This window comes from Sarcophilus harrisii, chromosome X, assembly GCF_902635505.1.
Source record: "Sarcophilus harrisii chromosome X, mSarHar1.11, whole genome shotgun sequence".
Lineage (NCBI taxonomy): Eukaryota > Metazoa > Chordata > Mammalia > Dasyuromorphia > Dasyuridae > Sarcophilus > Sarcophilus harrisii.
In genome coordinates, this window is record NC_045432.1 from 33813061 (window position 1) to 33830293 (window position 17233).

Sequence of the window (17233 nt, forward strand, 5' to 3'; positions counted from 1 at the left end):
TTCAAAAAAATCTTAAAAGGTTAGAATTTTGGCTCAAATCTAATAAAATGAAATTCAACATCATCTTACTCTTGTGTTCAAAAATTCAGTTTCACAAGTATAAAATAGGGTAGTTGTGACTAGACAACAGTTAATCTAAAAACTCTAGAAGTTTTAGTAGACTGTGAGCTCAATGAGTCTAACAGAGCAGCTAAAAAAAAAAAGAACTAGCACAACCTTAGGCTCTGGAGAAAGAAGCAGAGAGTCCAGAAGGGGGGAGATACTAAGTCCAAATGTCCTTTACCCTGATCAGACCACACCTAGACTACAATGTTTAATTCTAGGTATCAAATTTTTGGAAAGCTACTAATATGCCGGAGAGCAATCAAAGGTAGCCACCAGAATGATGAAGGACCTCGAGATCCTACCAGATGAGCATCAGTTGAAGAAACTTGAGATTTAACTTTAAGAAAACAAGACTCAGGGGACTGTAACAGGCCTCCTCAAGTATCTGGAAGGCTCATTGGCAGAAAAAGGTCTAGATATGTTCCGCTCAGACTTTGAGAGAAGAACTAGGGACAGTGAGCAGAAATACCAAAGAAGGAAATTTAAGGTTGCTAAAAGGAAAAGGTAACAAGCACAGATGGAGAATGGACTGCCTCAAAAGAGGAGAGGTATTCCCTTACTGGAGGTCTTCAAGAATTTCAATGACTCCTTCTTGCTCATATTGCAGAAAAGATCCACGTTCATCTGTATTTTGGCCTGAAAGGTCTTGAGGTCCCTTCCAACTCTTCAAATTCTGTCAATCGGCAGGGATGAGTTACTGGTGTCTGGAATAACAATACTGGTGAAGTCGCAGATCCATCAAAACAATAAATTCGTTATTTTTCTATTCTCTCTAAGGTCCTAAAAGAAGAGTTAGCTGAGTAGCTTGACAGATGCTTTGTTTCCAGGAAGAGATTGTTAAATTCTTTCTACTTTGTCCTCTGCTTCTAAGAGATTTGGGCAGTTTTCTTTTATGATGTCTTGAAATATGATATCTCCTCTCTTTTTTTAGTTAATGCTTTCAGGTTGTCCAATGAGTCTTAAATAACCTCTGCTTGATCTGTTTTCCAAATCAGTTGTTTTCCCTATGCTTTTGCTGTTCGCTTATATTTTCTTCCTTTTTTCCAATCTTTTGACTTTAACATCTCTTGTTGTCTTGTAGACATTATTCCAAGAATTCTGTTTGAGCTCATATCCAAGATCTGTGTTTCTTTGAGACTTCACCTGCAGATGTTAAAGTCATTCTCTTTTTCTGAATTTGTGCTCTTATCACATTCTTATCACCATAATAGTGTTCTATAATGGGATTCTTTTTGGTTTGCTCATTTTCCCAGCCTACTTCTTTATTTGGGGCTTTATTTTGGGGGTAGGCTCTACACATTTTGGGGGAGAGGGATATTTGGCCCAAGCTCCTTCATCTTAGATCCTTCTGCTTTCTTAGGGTCCTAAGTAATGTGTTACTGGATCTCAGGAAGAGTTTAAGCTGAGGACTTGCAAGTTTTTGATGCTCCCCAAAATGGTATGGTATGGAAGGAAATCTGATCCCCACTGTCCTGGTCTGAGCTCAGCAAGATCTTGATCCAGGTTTGCATGCAAGCAACACTCCTATGAAGCTGTTCCTAGTCAGAAATTACAACAGACCACTTTTGGACTCAGTCCCTAGCAGCCAGCCAGGAAGCTCTTCTGGGTCTGAAGCACAGAACTTGCAGGATCCATCTTGATCTGGGATTCCCGGCCAGGTTATCCCTCTACAGCAGGGGTCCTCAAACTACAGCCCGCGGGCCAGATGCAGCAGCCGAGGACGTTTATCCCCCTCACCCAGGGCTAGGAAATTTATTTAAAGGCCCACAAAACAAAGTTTTTGTTTTTACTATAGTCCGACCCTCCAACAGTCTGAGGGACAGTGAACTGGCTCCCTATCTAAAAAGTTTGAGGACCCCTACAGGCTTTAAACTAGACTAGAGGCTGGAAAAAACACTCTGGTCTGATCCTGAGGTCAGAGCCACACAGTTACTGCTCGAGTCCGAACTTAGTTTTCAAGAAGTATGCAGCCTAAATTAGTATACTAGAGTCTGTATACAGCATAAGGCCTATGACCACTCCACATCCCAGAATGCTGTCCCTGGAAGCAGTCTCCTCCGTCAGCAATCAAGAGCCGAGTAATGAGTGGCAGAGCTGTCAGCTGGCACTTGTTCACCATCTCTGCACAAGATCACAGACCTGGGGACCTTGTCTTGCCTGATACCCAGAGATCATTCTCTTTTAGGGCCTGGCCAGAAATGTTTCCCTTTGGCCCACTCCTGGTCATATCCCATCTTCTGTGTCCACAGACCTCTCTATCTCTTTAGGCCAATCTGGGCTACAACTATGACTCACTGTGATTTCTTTTTGCTTGAATTTCCACAATCAGAACTTGGCCAGACATGTTTTCTTCATCTCTGTGGAGCAGCTGGGCTTTCTTCTTCTTGCTACTCCACCATCTGGTCTCTGACTTCTTCCCATGCCCCTGCCCGATGCTTTATCTATATATATACATTACCAAACTATAAGCTTGGTCTCTGAAAAACCAAAGTGCTAGATGTGGAACCAGAGGAATGGGTTAGAATCCTAGCTCTGCCACTTATCACCCATGTGACTTTAGGCAAGTCCCCCTCTCTGGTGCTCAGTTTCCTCAGTGAAATGAAAAGGCTGGATCAGACAGCCTCTTTAGTTCCATTTGGCTCTAAAGCCAACCCTTCTACATATTTCTTCTACATTCATAAACAAATCCAATTCAATTTGTTAACAAGCACTTATTAAGCACCTAATATCTCTATATAAGGCACTAGTTAAGTGCTAGGTATACAAGGAAAAAATGAAAAATGCTCTGTGTCCTCAAGAAGCTTACATTCTACTGGGGGCTACAAGTCCACGAGACAAATCGAGAAGTGACACAACATTAACAACTAGGCAAATGGGGAGAGCCTTCCTGAGTGGGTCCCCCCCCCAAGACAAGCCTTGAAGGAAGCTAAGCATTCGACACCAAAGGGGTGAGGAGGGGATGCATTCCAGGCAATAAGGCATGGTTCCGTGCCAAAGCATGAAGGTGGGAGATGGAATACCATAGTCAAGAAACCACAAGCAGAACAGTTTGACTTTAATGTAGAGGGTGAGAAAGAGAGCCATGTGAAATAACTCTGGAAGGGGAAGAAGCAGGAGCCACACAAAACTGAAACAATGACAATGCGCAAGCCTACCCACATATAAATAAAATATTCCTCCCTTGCAAACAAAATCAAATCTAAGCCAAGAATCACAGCAAATGGCCAAGCCGTACATATTTACCGAGTAGCTATTGGCTTCAAAAGCAGAAAATACTGCTTACTTCAATCTAACATCAATGATTTAGCCAAAGATAACATTTTCGGGAATAGACACACCCATCCTGGTGAGATAAAGCAAATTAACTGAACATGAGTCAAATTTCAAAATGCTTAGGTTAATTTACCCAGTGTTTAAAAAAAAATGAATTGTTTATGACAAGAGTCATATGGATGGATGGAAAGTGAAGGAAACCAAACCAGGAAAATCAGATAAATATCAATTACCACAATGTAAATGGCAAGAAAAAAGGCAAAAAGAAGAATCTGTAGGATTCTAATGGCCCAGTTCAACTCTAAAGGAGAGATCTGAGAGTGGACCACACCCTGCTTCTTTGCACAGGTCGGGGGACCTGTGTCCATGTTGGGGGACATGGGTGTGGAGAATCTCAGAACTGGTCCACGTTTCTCCTTTTTTATCCTTCGTTATAACGAATGGCTTTCTGGCACGGGAAGGGGGAGGACATATTTAGAAATGAAAGGGTTAGAAGAACACAGGAGAGCAATAATACAATTTTGAAGCAAAACATGCTCAGCTAGCTATGTAGCAGCTAGCAGGAGCAGTGGCAGCTCAGAAAGCACAGCATTAACACACTGCTCTTCCCAAGCACCACTGGTTAGACCTGGTTCTTACTTACTCTTGTCTCCCTTTCTCCAATGAGACAAACAGCCTGGATAGAGGGCACCCAGCGTTTAAATTCACTCATCCAGTTGTGCAAAGTTGATTTGGGAACCAAAACCATGTGAGGCCCAACGACATTCCGATAGTGTTTTAGGTAGCCAAGCAACGAGATGGTCTGTAAAGTCTTTCCAAGACCCTGCATTATCAACACAAAGGAGAGAAGTCACCAAACTTTGAAATACTGAAACATTTTGTCAGCACTGACACTGGAACTGAAGATTTGCTCATTCTTCCATATGCAGAATCTTGACTCTAAAAAAAGAACAATTGAAAATACAACTGGAGGAAGTCAACTTTGATTGTCAGTATTTACTGAGTCAACAAAAAAGGAATGCAACAACATGCCAGGAGCCACTGGAGTGACGGAATTCTAAACACATTCAATTCAATCCAACAAGCATCAGTTACATAGATGCTATGTGCATGGCACCAGGCTGAGGGGCAGGGGAGAAGAAATCCAAAAGGAAAATCTATCCTTTGCCTTCAAAGAGCTTGGGGTTGGGTTGGAGGGAAGAGTTGAAGGGGAAGGGTTACTATAAGAAATGCAAACAGACCCATGTACACACAGGATTATTTAAGAAGAGATCGTTATCCACTAAGTAGGTAGGGAAAGGCGGCTCACCAGCAAAAGTGATACCCAATCTAGGCCTTGAAAATAAGAGGCAGAGGAACGTATTTCTGGCATGGAATTTTGCCTGTACAAAGGCAAGGAGATGGGAGATGGAAAGCCAAGTTCTGGAGATCAATTAGTGCACTAATTTACTTGGAACTGAGTAGGACCTTGAGGGAGCTGACAATCTGTTATGGGCTTCTGGACTCTTAGATTATGCATTTTTGTGCTTACTCCTCTCAAAGGCTTCCCTTTAATGAGCTGTTTGTGCCTATTAGTCTCCTTGTTTCTCAAAGTCCTCAGAGCATTTAGGGCAAGGGATGACTCTCAGGCCCTGCTGAGTTGTTTGTGGCATCCCCCCTATCATCCTACAGTTTTTCAGATGTTTAATATTATTAGTACACTGTTCCATTATAATGGAACTTATATAGGGGGCATTCAGAGGCTTCTTTGGTTAACGGAGATTCCAGTATAGCTCCAGAAGCCAATAACTGGGAGTGCACCCACTGAAGTCCTTCCAGAGGAACCCCATCCTCCCGGAGGTGACTCTAGTGTCTTAAAGACTCTGGCAGGGTTCAAGTGAGCTACAAAGTGTTCCAATACAGTTTCAGAGGTAGACACAAAAAGTTCTCTTTCACATGGCTTCAGGTTGATCACTAAATAATTAATTTCTTTGCCATGAATGGATATTGATCACCACTACTGCAGAGAATGACCAGGTACTGTCAATTCAACTCCACAGACATTTATTAAGCACCTCATGTATAAGGTACTATGCAAAGCACCAGAGAAACAAAGAAAATCAAAAAAATATTAACCAAATCAAACAGCTCCATTCATTTTTATCACCTGCCATTACTTAAAATCTAAAACACAGCACAGAGATGATGCTACCTTGAAATCTGCTACCTATTTACAAATTCATTTTAGTGCAAAGAATTCTGGGTCAACCCTGAAGCTCTAAAATAGAACCAAGGCAGGGGAAAGGAACACAATAGTGCAGGTTAAAAAACACTACCTCTAACAGAACACGGGACCCAAGTCAGGAAGATCTGACTCTGAATCCTGCCTCATTCACTTAACAGCTACGTGACCTTGAACAAGTCCCTTTGGTTCTCTGAGCCTCAGTTCCTTTACCTGTAAAATTGGGATAACAATAACAGTCATGTGGTCATGAGGATGAAGTTCCTCAAGCACTTTGCAAACCCTGAAGCACTGTAGATTTGCTAGCTATTCATATTATATATGAAACAAGAGGTCTGGCTGACAAATTTTAGAATCTGGGAAATTGGTGAGGAAATTGCAATATGTAATATGTTATTAATAATATATAATATTATACATAAAACATACAAACTGTATAATTTATAAATGTTACTAGGCATTCCACATAGGTGCTACCCCAAAAGGACAAGAAGAATTAACTGTAGTCTAGAGGCAATGGACAAGCTTTTTCCATAATTAAAACTATTTTCTTTCCCCACAATGAAAACAGAGATAATTCAGATTTATTTAAAGCCTTTGAAAGAAGAGGCAGTCCCTACAATGATTCCAGCGATTTCATGGCTTGGCATATACCCCAGGGATGTCACTGGCAAAAAGAAAGCTCTCTTTATACCAAAATATTCGTAGCGTCACTTTTCATAATAGCACAGAATTGTAAAGCCAAGAGATGCCCATTGACTAGAGAATGTTTAAATAAATCTTGGCACATGAATGTAATGGATATTACAGTACAGTAATAACAACAGCAACAACAATCAGGATGATACATACATAATGCATGGGGAAGACTTACCTTGACCAATACAAAACGAAATGAAATAAGTAGAATCAGGAAAAATACATGCACAGTGCCTACAACATTACAAATGAAAAGAACAACCAACCCCAAAATATACTCTCCATATTCTAAACAACAAGCTTGGTCCTAAAAAACGAGGCAGAAGACAGTTCCCCCAACTCCTTTGCAAAGAGGGGACTCAACAGGTAGAGAATACCAGACTTTAGGTCAGATTTGTTTAATGTTCAATGGTTTTGCTCAATTGTTTTTCTCTTATTTCTTTTCCCCCTCTTGTTATAAGGGATCACTCTCTGAGGGGAGAAGGAGGGAGATCTAGGGGAAAACATAGGCACTGTAAAAACAAACAATAATAAAAATGCATTTAAGAAGAAAGAAGAGGGAATCTGGAGTCCACTCTTTTGCCCCTGGCTCCTTACCATTTCATCTGCCAGAATGCCATTAACTCCATTTTCATAAAGGGAGATCATCCAATTCAGGCCCCTAACCTGATAATCTCGCAGTGTTCCTCCTTTCACATCTGCAAAATTAAAATTAGATCAACCCTTTAACTATAAAGTCTCTTTTTCTTAAAGGCACCAACTTATGATCTTCCCAAGCCAACCTGGAAAACATCATCCAGACTTGGTATTACTCACATGAAGGAGATGTTTCAAATCGAACACAAACATTTGATGTATTTTCATTCTCAGATATCAGTTCCTCATCTTCTTCTCGCTCAGTCAGTCTACGGCGGTAACTGAAAGGGACAATAAAGAACTGCCTACCTTTGTGTTCAATATAAACTTGAGTTTTAAAAAATAAACTGATGACAACTTTCTTGTCTCCTGTGTAATCTCATAGGAGACATTTGCATTCTGGTTAACCCTGGAATAAATCATCATTAAGCCTGACTTGGGAACTTCTGGTGGAAAGAATTCTTGCCAACTTCATAGCATAATAACTAAGCTTACCACAGTTTATTCATATGTGACTGAAGTTCTAACATATGACTAAAGAGAGAAAGATGCAAACGTACTCTCCAGCTGAAAGAAGACTTTGTTTTTCATCCTGCTTCCCTCGTGAATGTCCTGTTTTCACCTTCGATGGCGATGGTGGTGATTTCTGAGTAGTAGGCTGCATGAAATGAGCAAACAGCTCCGTCTGCTTCAGTAGAAATTCAAATCTTTTTGCACGGTCTGCTTTCTAAAAAGAGAAATAATACATTTATAACATCTGCCAATTGTTATTAGAAGTAAGGAAATAATTTTTTTCTCATTCTTAAAAAATCCTTGTAAAAAATAGTCAAAGAAATTTATCAGTGCTTATTTCATAAGAAAAAGGGGGAGCTGATTATACCAATAAGAAGATGTGGGGACAACTAGATGGCATAGTGGACAGAGTAGTAGTCCTGGAGTCAGAAGGACCCACGTTCAAATTTGGTCTCAGACACTTAACACTTCCTAGCTGTGTGAGGTAAATCACTTAACCCTAATTGCCTCAGGAGAAAAAGTACAACAAAAAGATGTGAAGAGATTGGATTAGATGAGACATTCAGGAATCTTTGCAACCTAAAAATCATTCTTTCAGGAAACTACTAATTGTTTAGTAAATAATCCCCCCTCAGACATTTGGCAAGTCACTTCCCCTCCCTGGGTCTCAGTGTACTTAATCTGGATAATAACGGTGTCCTATGGATCACCTCTGAGGTCCCTTCCAATTCACAATCTATGATCTTTTCAGAACAAAAAAGTTATTAACCCAGTCACTTAGTAAGTCCCTGAAAAGAAGCAGCATGGTCTCCTTTAACAGTTAAGACCAAAAGAACACCATCTTCCTGAAAAAAGATATGGTACACTTTATTAAAAAAAAAGAAAAATGATATGGTATTATTGTTTTCCAAACTAACAGAACTTGAATTAGTTTTCATTTACAGAGCACCATATATAATGCATTATACTGTAAAGTGCCTAAGAAATATTAACAAATTTAATCTTCTTAACAATCCTGTCAGGGAGATGTATCATTAACATCATTTTACAAGTGAGGAAACTGAGGTTCGGGCATAGTCTTCCTCACAATATAAAACTTTGTACAAAATTCGAATGTAACCCGTAACTATGAATGAATGGCCTGATGCCATATGCTAAACTTTTTAGGAACCTACAAACTACAACTGGAAATCAAGTCTAACTTATTTCCTCTCCAAAGCGTTTCATTCAATAGCATTTTACTAGTCTGACAAACATTGCTCCATTCAAATACAGTAATGGTGATGCTTGTATTACAGCAATATCTAAGAATTTTCACTGTCTGTCCCCCATTCCTGGATCGCTCCCTTTCCCAGCTTACTGGCTGCCTTCAAGTCCCAGCTAAAATCCTACCTTCTCCTGGAAGCTTTTCCAAACTACTCTTAAGTACTCTTTTAATGATCTTGTATTTATCTTCAATCTAACTGGTTTATACCTCTTTCTTTCCCTTTTGCCTCCACATTAGATTCCTTAGAGCTTCTCAAGGGTAGGGACAATGGCAAAAAAAAAAAAAAGGCCTTTATTTGGCTCCCCAGCATGGGGCCATAATAATAATAATAAATGCTTGCTGAAAGACAGTGATTAGGTCATTCACTGTATGAACGCTTGAGACATCACAATATCGGAGATTAATTCTTAAAACATAATATTGCTTCGTGCCACAGGAGGGCAACATGGCATTTGTCTTTGCTAGAACAACACTACCCTGCAATCACATCAGAGGATCTCTTTAGGCAAATCAAACAGTCCCGTTTCCCAGCTAAGGAGCAGAAAAACAGACGCCTACAGTGGCTCACTCCATCTCCTGGACGAAAAAGGGGTGCTGAGTGTTGAGTCAAAGGGCACAGGAGTGAGAGCACCTGGAAAAGCTCTTTGTCTGCCTCTCAAATTTATGTTAAACATTTTCAAAACAGCAGCTGGGAGAAACCTAAGGTTTCCATTTCATATTGTCCCCTGAGGATGATCATTCTTATGGCCGGTAAAGTAACACATCAGCTGTCTGTTTTAGAGAATGGAAATTTGGGAAAATAAAGTGCTTTGCGTTTCTTGGGGGTAGTGCCAAGGCACTGATAGCATCCCCTTTAAGCAGCAATCTAAAAACAAACATGTGTGATTTCTCTCTCCTCTCTCTGTCTCTTGTCTGTCTGGTCTTTCTGTCTCTCTCTCTCTGTTTCTCTCTCTTTTCCAGCTTTCCCAAATCACTTTTTTCATTTAACAGCCTCTTCCCTCTCCCAAAAGTGAAATTCACTGACCCAACAACAACAACAATAATAATAATAATAGCTAATATTTCTGTAGCAGTTAGAATGTACCAGGCACCATGCAGAGCACATTACAATTATTCTCTTCATTTTCACAACAGCTCTGGGAGGATGAGAAGAGATGCTACTCAAAAATCAAAGCCCCCCAAATTAATAATGAAATTGCAATCTGAGGAATGTGGAACACAGAAGGAGTATCTTCCCTTAGGAACTAATCTACCCAGATCACATACAATTCACTCACAAAAGATACACAGATTCATTAGAAAAGTGATCTGGGAATGCCTCAGTTTCCCCAGCTTTAAAATAGGGTTAATAATAAGAGCACCTACCCAGCAGGGTGGCTATAAGGTTCAAAAGAGATCACCCAATTAAAGTGCTATGAAAATGATGTCTATTATTATCTCACTATGAAAATGCTGGCTATCATCATTCAGGCTATGAAAACTCAGGCTACTATTGTTTAATGTGGCTATTTAAAGTCTAACAGGGTGGGAGAAAAAGGCCCAGGAGGCTACTTATAACTTCTCAGAGCAGGGTCCAAAAGCTCACTGAGGAAAATTATTCCTTAAAAATTAGAACTGAACAAATGGAAGCTAATGACCGTATGAGAAATCAACATACAATAAAACAAAATCATAACTTCTCAAAGTTTTACCTTCCTTGGCTAATAAAACTGGGGAACTCTGGGTGAATAGTGCAGCATTAGCCTAAAATCTAGAACCCAAGAAGCACTAGAGACCATGCGGAAATTTCTTTAGTTTTCTTAATATCTCACTTTTTTGCTACCTCCCACTGCAATAAAAAATAACCGCCCCAATCACAAATTGACTCAAGCAAACACACATACCATCTTCTTCTCGTAATGAGGATCAGTTCCTCTTTCAGGTCTGCAACTTTTAGGTTCAAAAGTAGGATCATTTGCCTGGAATTTTGAAGAATGAATAAGGTCAATAGATGACAAGACACATCCTAGAAACAATGACAACACAACTGTTCTCAGTTGACTCACGAAAAAATTGATGTCAACAACAGACAGAAAGTTTAAAAGTCACTTAATTATGTGAACCTGGACAAGTCACTTCATCCTGTTTGCCTCAGTTTCCTCATCTGTAAAATGAACTACAGAAGGAAATGGCAAAACATTAGCCAAGAGAACCCCAAATGGGGTCAAGGAGAAAGCATGTTAGACTGAAAAAACTGAATAACAAAACACCTTCATTACTCTATTCAGAGCCCAGGCGGCCTAAAGGATAAGACCTTTGGAGTGGAGTCTCCCCAAAGAAATGTAAAGCTCCTTGACGTCAGGGACTGTCTTTGCATTCCCTCCCACCCACTGTAAATAATTTTTTCTTTCATCAACTGAGTCCAAAGTTACATCACTGAATGTAATAATTTTTCATTAATTTAAAATTAATAACGTTCAGCGAATTTTAACAACCTAGAATGTTCATTGATAATATCACAAACTTAAAGAAGATGATTAAAATGCAGAAATTCTTATCTCCCATTCATATAAATAAAATGAACTTTTAGAAAACCAGTTGGAAAAGCTTATAAAAGCCCATGTTGAAAACGTTTCACATGTAATTGGAAAAAATAAAATATTAAGTGGAGGAAAAAAGGAAAGTCAGGGCCAGCATTTTAATCAGTGTTTTGTTTTGATTAATAGTTTTTAAAATATTAGTATTAATTCCAATCAACTCGTGATGGAAAGAGCCATCCAAGTCCAGTAGATCAAAGTATATATATTATTTTCACCTGTTTGGTTTTTTTTTCTTTCTCATGTGTTTTTCCACTTTAGTTATGATTTTTTTTTTGCACAGCATTTCGAATATGGAAATATGTTTGGAAGAACTGCACATGTTTCATTTATATAGGATTGCTAGCTGTCAATAGAGGGTGGAGAGGCAGGAGAAGGAGAAAAAATTTGCACACCAGTTTTCCAAAGGGGAATCCTGAAAACTACCTGTGCATGTATTTGGAAAACTTGGAACACCAGGTTTTGCAAAGAGGAATACTGAAAATTATCTTTGCATGTATTTGGAAAAATTGGGAACTCCACCAGGTGTTGCAAAGTTGAATATTGAAAACTACCTTTGAATGCACTGGGAAAAACTTGGAACACCAGGTTTTGTAAAGAAAAATATTGAAAACTATTTTAACAAGTATTTGGAAAAATTTGGAATACCACCAGGTTTTCAAAGATGAATACTAAAAATTATCTTTGCATGAATTTAGAAAAACTTGGAACACTAGGTTTTGCAAAGAGGAATACTGAAAATTACCTTTGCATGTATTTGGAAAAATTTGGAACTCCACCGCCAGGTGTTGCAAAGTTAAATATTGAAAACTACTTTTGCATGTATTTGGAAAAACTTGGAACACCAGGTTTTGCAAAGAGGAATACTGAAAATTACCTTTGCATGTATTTGGAAATATTTGGAACTCCACCACCAGGTGTTGCAAAGTTGAATATTGAAAACTACCTTTGCATGTATTTGGAAAAACTTGGAACACCAGGTTTTGCAAAGAGGAATACTGAAAATTACCTTTGCATGTATTTGGAAAAATTGGGAACTCCACCAGGTGTTGCAAAGTTGAATATTGAAAACTACCTTTGAATGCATTGGGAAAACTTGGAACACCAGGTTTTGTAAAGAAGAATAAGCTAGCTTCTTTGTAACAAGTATTTGGAAAATTGGAATACCAGGTTTTCAAGATGAATACTAAAAATTATCTTTCATGAATTTAGAAAAACTTGGAACTAACAAGTTTTTCCAAGAATATTAAACTACTGCCATGCATTTGGAAAGACTTGGAACACTAACTAGGTTTGCAAGAGAATACTAGAAAATTATCTTTACCATGTATTTGGAAAATTTGGAACACCAGCTTTCCGAAAGGTGAAAACTAAAACTTCTTTGCATATGTTGGAAAAACTTGGAACTAGGTTTTGCAAGAGAATACTAAAGTACCTTTGCATGTATTTGGAAAATTTGAACTCCACAAGGTGTTACAAAGTTAAATATTAGAAACACCTTTGCATGTTGGAAAACTTGGAACACAGAATTTTGCAAGAGGAATAATAATGCAACTTTGCATGTATTTGGAAAAATTCGAGACTCACCAGATGTTACAAAGTTGAATATTGAAACACCTTTGAATGCATTAGGAAAAACTTGGAACACCAGGTTTATGAAGAATATTATAAACTATTTTCTTGTATGGTACATTTGGAATACCACAAGTTTCCAAAGATGAATATGAAATTATTTTGCATGATTAAACTTGGAACACTAACAAGTTTTCCAAAGGGGAATATTGAAAACTACACTTGCATGCGCTTGGAAAGGCTTGGAACATAACTAGGTTTTAAAGAGGAATACCAAGTTATCTTTGCATGTATTTGGGAAAATTTGGAACTTCAGCTTTCCGAGAGAACGAAACTGAAAACTACAACTGCATGTATTTGGAAAGGAAACTTGGGAACACTAGGTTTTGCAAAGGAATACTGATGCCTTTATGTATTTGGAAAATTTGAACTCCACCACCAGGTGTGCAAATTAAATATTGAAAACTACCTTTGCATGTATTTGGAAAACTTGGGTACTGGGTTTGCAAGGAATACTAAAATTACCTTTGCATGTATTTGGAAGGTGGGAACTCCACCAGGTGTTGCAAGTTAAATATTAAACTATTTGAATGCATTAGGAAAACTTGGAACACAAGTTTAAAGAAAGAATATTATAAACTATTTTAACATGTGTTGGAAAAATTTGGGCCACCAGGTTTTTCAAAGATGAATACAAATTATTTTTGAATTTAGAAAACTTGGAACAACATTTCAAAGAATAATAAACTACACTTGCATGCATTTGGAAGACTTGGAACACTAACTAGAGTTTTACAAAAGAGAATACTAGAAATTATCTTTGCATGTATTTGGAAAATTTGAACACCAACTCTCGAAAAGGTGAAAACTAAACTACCTTTGCATGTTGGAAAACTTGGAACACTAGGTTTTGCAAAGAGGAATACTAAGTACCTTTGCATGTATTTGGAAAAATTGGAACTCTCACCACCAGGTGTTGCAAAGTTAAATATTGAAAACTACTGCATGTATTTGGAAAACTTGGAACAGAGTTTTGCAAAGGAATACTAAATTACCTTTGCATGTATTTGGAAAATTTGGAACTCCACAGGTATTTAAGTTAAATAACAAAAACTACTTCGTATTTTGGAAAAACTTGGAACTGATTTTACAAAGATACTGAAAATTACCTTTGCATATTTGGAAAAATTGGAACTCCCTGGGTGTTGCAAAGTTAAATATTGAAAACTACTTTTGTATTTGGAAAACTTGGAACTGCGGTTTGCAAAGAGAATACAGTACCTTTACATGTATTTGGAAAATTTGGAACTCCTGGGTGTACAAGTTAAATATTGACTACTGCTTTACATATATTTGGAAAAACTGGAACACCAGGTTTTGCAAGAGGAATACTAAAAATTACCTTTGCATGTATTTGGAAGAAATTGGAACTCCACCAGGTGTTGCAGTTTGAATATTAAGCTACTTTGAATGCATTGGAAAACTTGGAACACTGGTTTTTCATAAAGAGAATATTAACTATTTTAACAAGTATTTGGAAAAATTTGGAATACCACCAGGTTTTCAAAGATGAATACTAAAAATTATCTTTGCATGAATTTAGAAAAACTTGGAACACTAACAAGTTTTCCAAAGGGGAATATTGAAAACTACCCTTGCATGCATTTGGAAAGACTTGGAACACTAACTAGGTTTTGCAAAGGAACTTTAAGTACCTTTGCATGTATTTGGAAAATTTGGAACTCCTACAGGTGTTGCAAGTTAAACAGAAACCACCTTTGAATGCATTAGGAAAACTTGGAACACCAGGTTTTGTAAGAAGAATATTAAACTATTTTAATATTTGGAAAATTTGGAATACCAGAGTTTTCAAAGATGAATACTGAAAATTATCTTTGCATGAATTGGAAAACTTGGAACACTATACGGTTTTCAAGGGAATATTTAAAACTACCCTTTCATGCATTTGGAAAGAACTGGAACTAACTAGGTTTTGCAAGAGATACTGATACCTTTTGCATGTATTTGGAAATTTGGAACTCCACCACCAGGTGTTGCAAAAGTTAAATATTAGCTTCTTTTGCATGTATTTGGAAACTTGGAACACAGGTTTGCAAAGAGGAATACTGAAAAGTACCTTTGCATGTATTTGGAAAATTTTGGAACTCCACACCACAGGTGTTACAAGTTAAATATTAGAAACTACCTTTGCATGTTGGAAGGAAACTTAGAACACCAGGTTTTGCAAAGAGGAATACTGAAAATTACCTTGCATATATTTGGAAAATTTGGAACTCCACCAGGTGTTGCAAAAGTTAAATATTGGCTTCTGCATGTATTTGGAAAACTTGGAACACTGGGTTTGCAAAGAGGAATACTAAATAACCTTTGCATGTATTTGGAAAATTTGGAACTCCACCACCGGAATTCTTGCAAGTTAAATAACTGAAAACTACCTTTGCATGTATTTGGAAAACTTGGAACGCAGGTTTTGCAAAGGAATACTGAAAATTACCTTTGCATGTATTTGGAAAAATTTGGAACTCCACCAGGTGTTGCAAAGTTGAATATTGAAAACTACCTTTGAATGCATTGGGAAAAACTTGGAACACCAGGTTTTGTAAAGAAGAATATTGTAAACTATTTTAACATGTATTTGGAAAAATTTGGAATACCACCAGGTTTTCAAAGATGAATACTGAAAATTATTTTTGCATGAATTTAGAAAAACTTGGAACACTAACAAGTTTTCCAAAGGGGAATATTGAAAACTACACTTGCATGCATTTGGAAAGACTTGGAACACTAACTAGGTTTTGCAAAGAGGAATACTGAAAATTATCTTTGCATGTATTTGGAAAAATTTGGAACACCAGCTTTCCGAAAGGTGAAAACTGAAAACTACCTTTGCATGTATTTGGAAAAACTTGGAACACTAGGTTTTGCAAAGAGGAATACTAGAAAATTACCTTTATGTATTTGGAAAATTTGGAACTCCACCACCAGGTGTTGCAAGTTAAATATGAAACTACCTTTGCATGTATTTGAAAACTTGGAACACCAGGTTTGCAAAGAGGAATACTGAAAATTACCTTTGCATGTATTTGGAAAAATTGGGAACTCCACCAGGTGTTGCAAAGTTGAATATTGAAAACTACCTTTGAATGCATTGGGAAAAACTTGGAACACCAGGTTTTGTAAAGAAGAATATTGTAAACTGTTAACATGTATTTGGAAAAATTTGGAATACCACCAGGTTTTCAAAGATGAATACTGAAAATTATTTTTGCATGAATTTAGAAAAACTTGGAACACTAACAAGTTTTCAAGGAATAATAGCTACACTTACATGCATTTGGAAAGACTTGGAACTAACTAGGTTTTGCAAGGAATACTGAAAATTATCTTTGCATGTATTTGGAAAATTTGGAACATAGCTTTCCGAGGTGAAAACTGAAAACTACCTTTTGCATGTATTTGGAAAACTTTGGAACTGGGTTTTGCAAAGAGATACTGAAATTACCTTCATGTATTTGGGCGTTGGAACTCCACCACCAGGTGTTGCAAAGTTAAATATTGAAACTACTTTGCATGTATTTGGAAAAACTTGGAACACCAGGTTTTACCAAAGAGATACTAGAAATTACTGCATGTATTTGGAAAAATTGGGAACTCCACAGGTGTTGCAAAGTTGAATATTAGAAACTACCTTTAGATACATTGGGAAGAAACTTGGAACCTGGGTTTATAAAGAAAGAATATTGTAAACTATTTAACATATTTGGAAAATTTGAATACACCAGGTTTTCAAAGATGAATACTAGGAAGTGTTTGCATGAATTTAGAAAACTTGGAACACTAACAAGTTTTCCAAAGGGAATATTGAAAACTACACTTGCATGCATTTGGGAGCTTGGAGACACTAACTAGGTTTTACCAAGAGATACAAATTATCTTTGCATGTATTGGAAAAATTTGGAACATAGCTTGAAAGGGTGAAACTAAAACTACCTTTGCATGTATTTGGAAAACTTGGAACCTAGGTTTTGCAAGGAATACAGAAATTACCTTTGCATGTATTTACGGAAAATTTGGAACTCCACCACCAGGTGTTGCAAAGTTAAATATTGAAAACTACTTTTGTGTATTTGGAAAAACTTGGAACTGGGTTTTTGCAAAGGAATACTAGAAATTACCTTTGCGTGTTGGAAAAAATTGGAACTCACCACCAGGTGTTGCAAGTTAAATATTATGAAACTACCTTTACATGTATTTGGAAAAGGCTTGGAACACCAGGTTTGCAAGGAATACTAAGAAAAGTACCTTTGCATGTATTGGAAAAATTGGAACTCCCTACCAGGTGTTGCAAAG

The 17233-nt window shown here is 37.5% G+C and overlaps 1 protein-coding gene across 5 annotated transcripts in view; it reads right to left on the minus strand.

Annotated features, from left to right (window-relative positions):
* The window catches only part of SMARCA1 (SWI/SNF related, matrix associated, actin dependent regulator of chromatin, subfamily a, member 1), a 117388-nt gene that overhangs the window by 90452 nt on the left and 9703 nt on the right, over positions 1–17233 (minus strand). For all 5 annotated transcript variants that reach the window (XM_031945209.1, XM_031945208.1, XM_031945206.1 and 2 more), the window contains exons 2-6: positions 10598–10672; positions 7495–7661; positions 7115–7215; positions 6896–6996; positions 4022–4201 (exon numbers count right to left, since the gene is read on the minus strand). In XM_031945209.1, coding sequence (XP_031801069.1) covers positions 4022–4201; positions 6896–6996; positions 7115–7215; positions 7495–7661; positions 10598–10672 — 624 coding nt within the window. The remainder of the gene's footprint in view (positions 1–4021; positions 4202–6895; positions 6997–7114; positions 7216–7494; positions 7662–10597; positions 10673–17233) is intronic.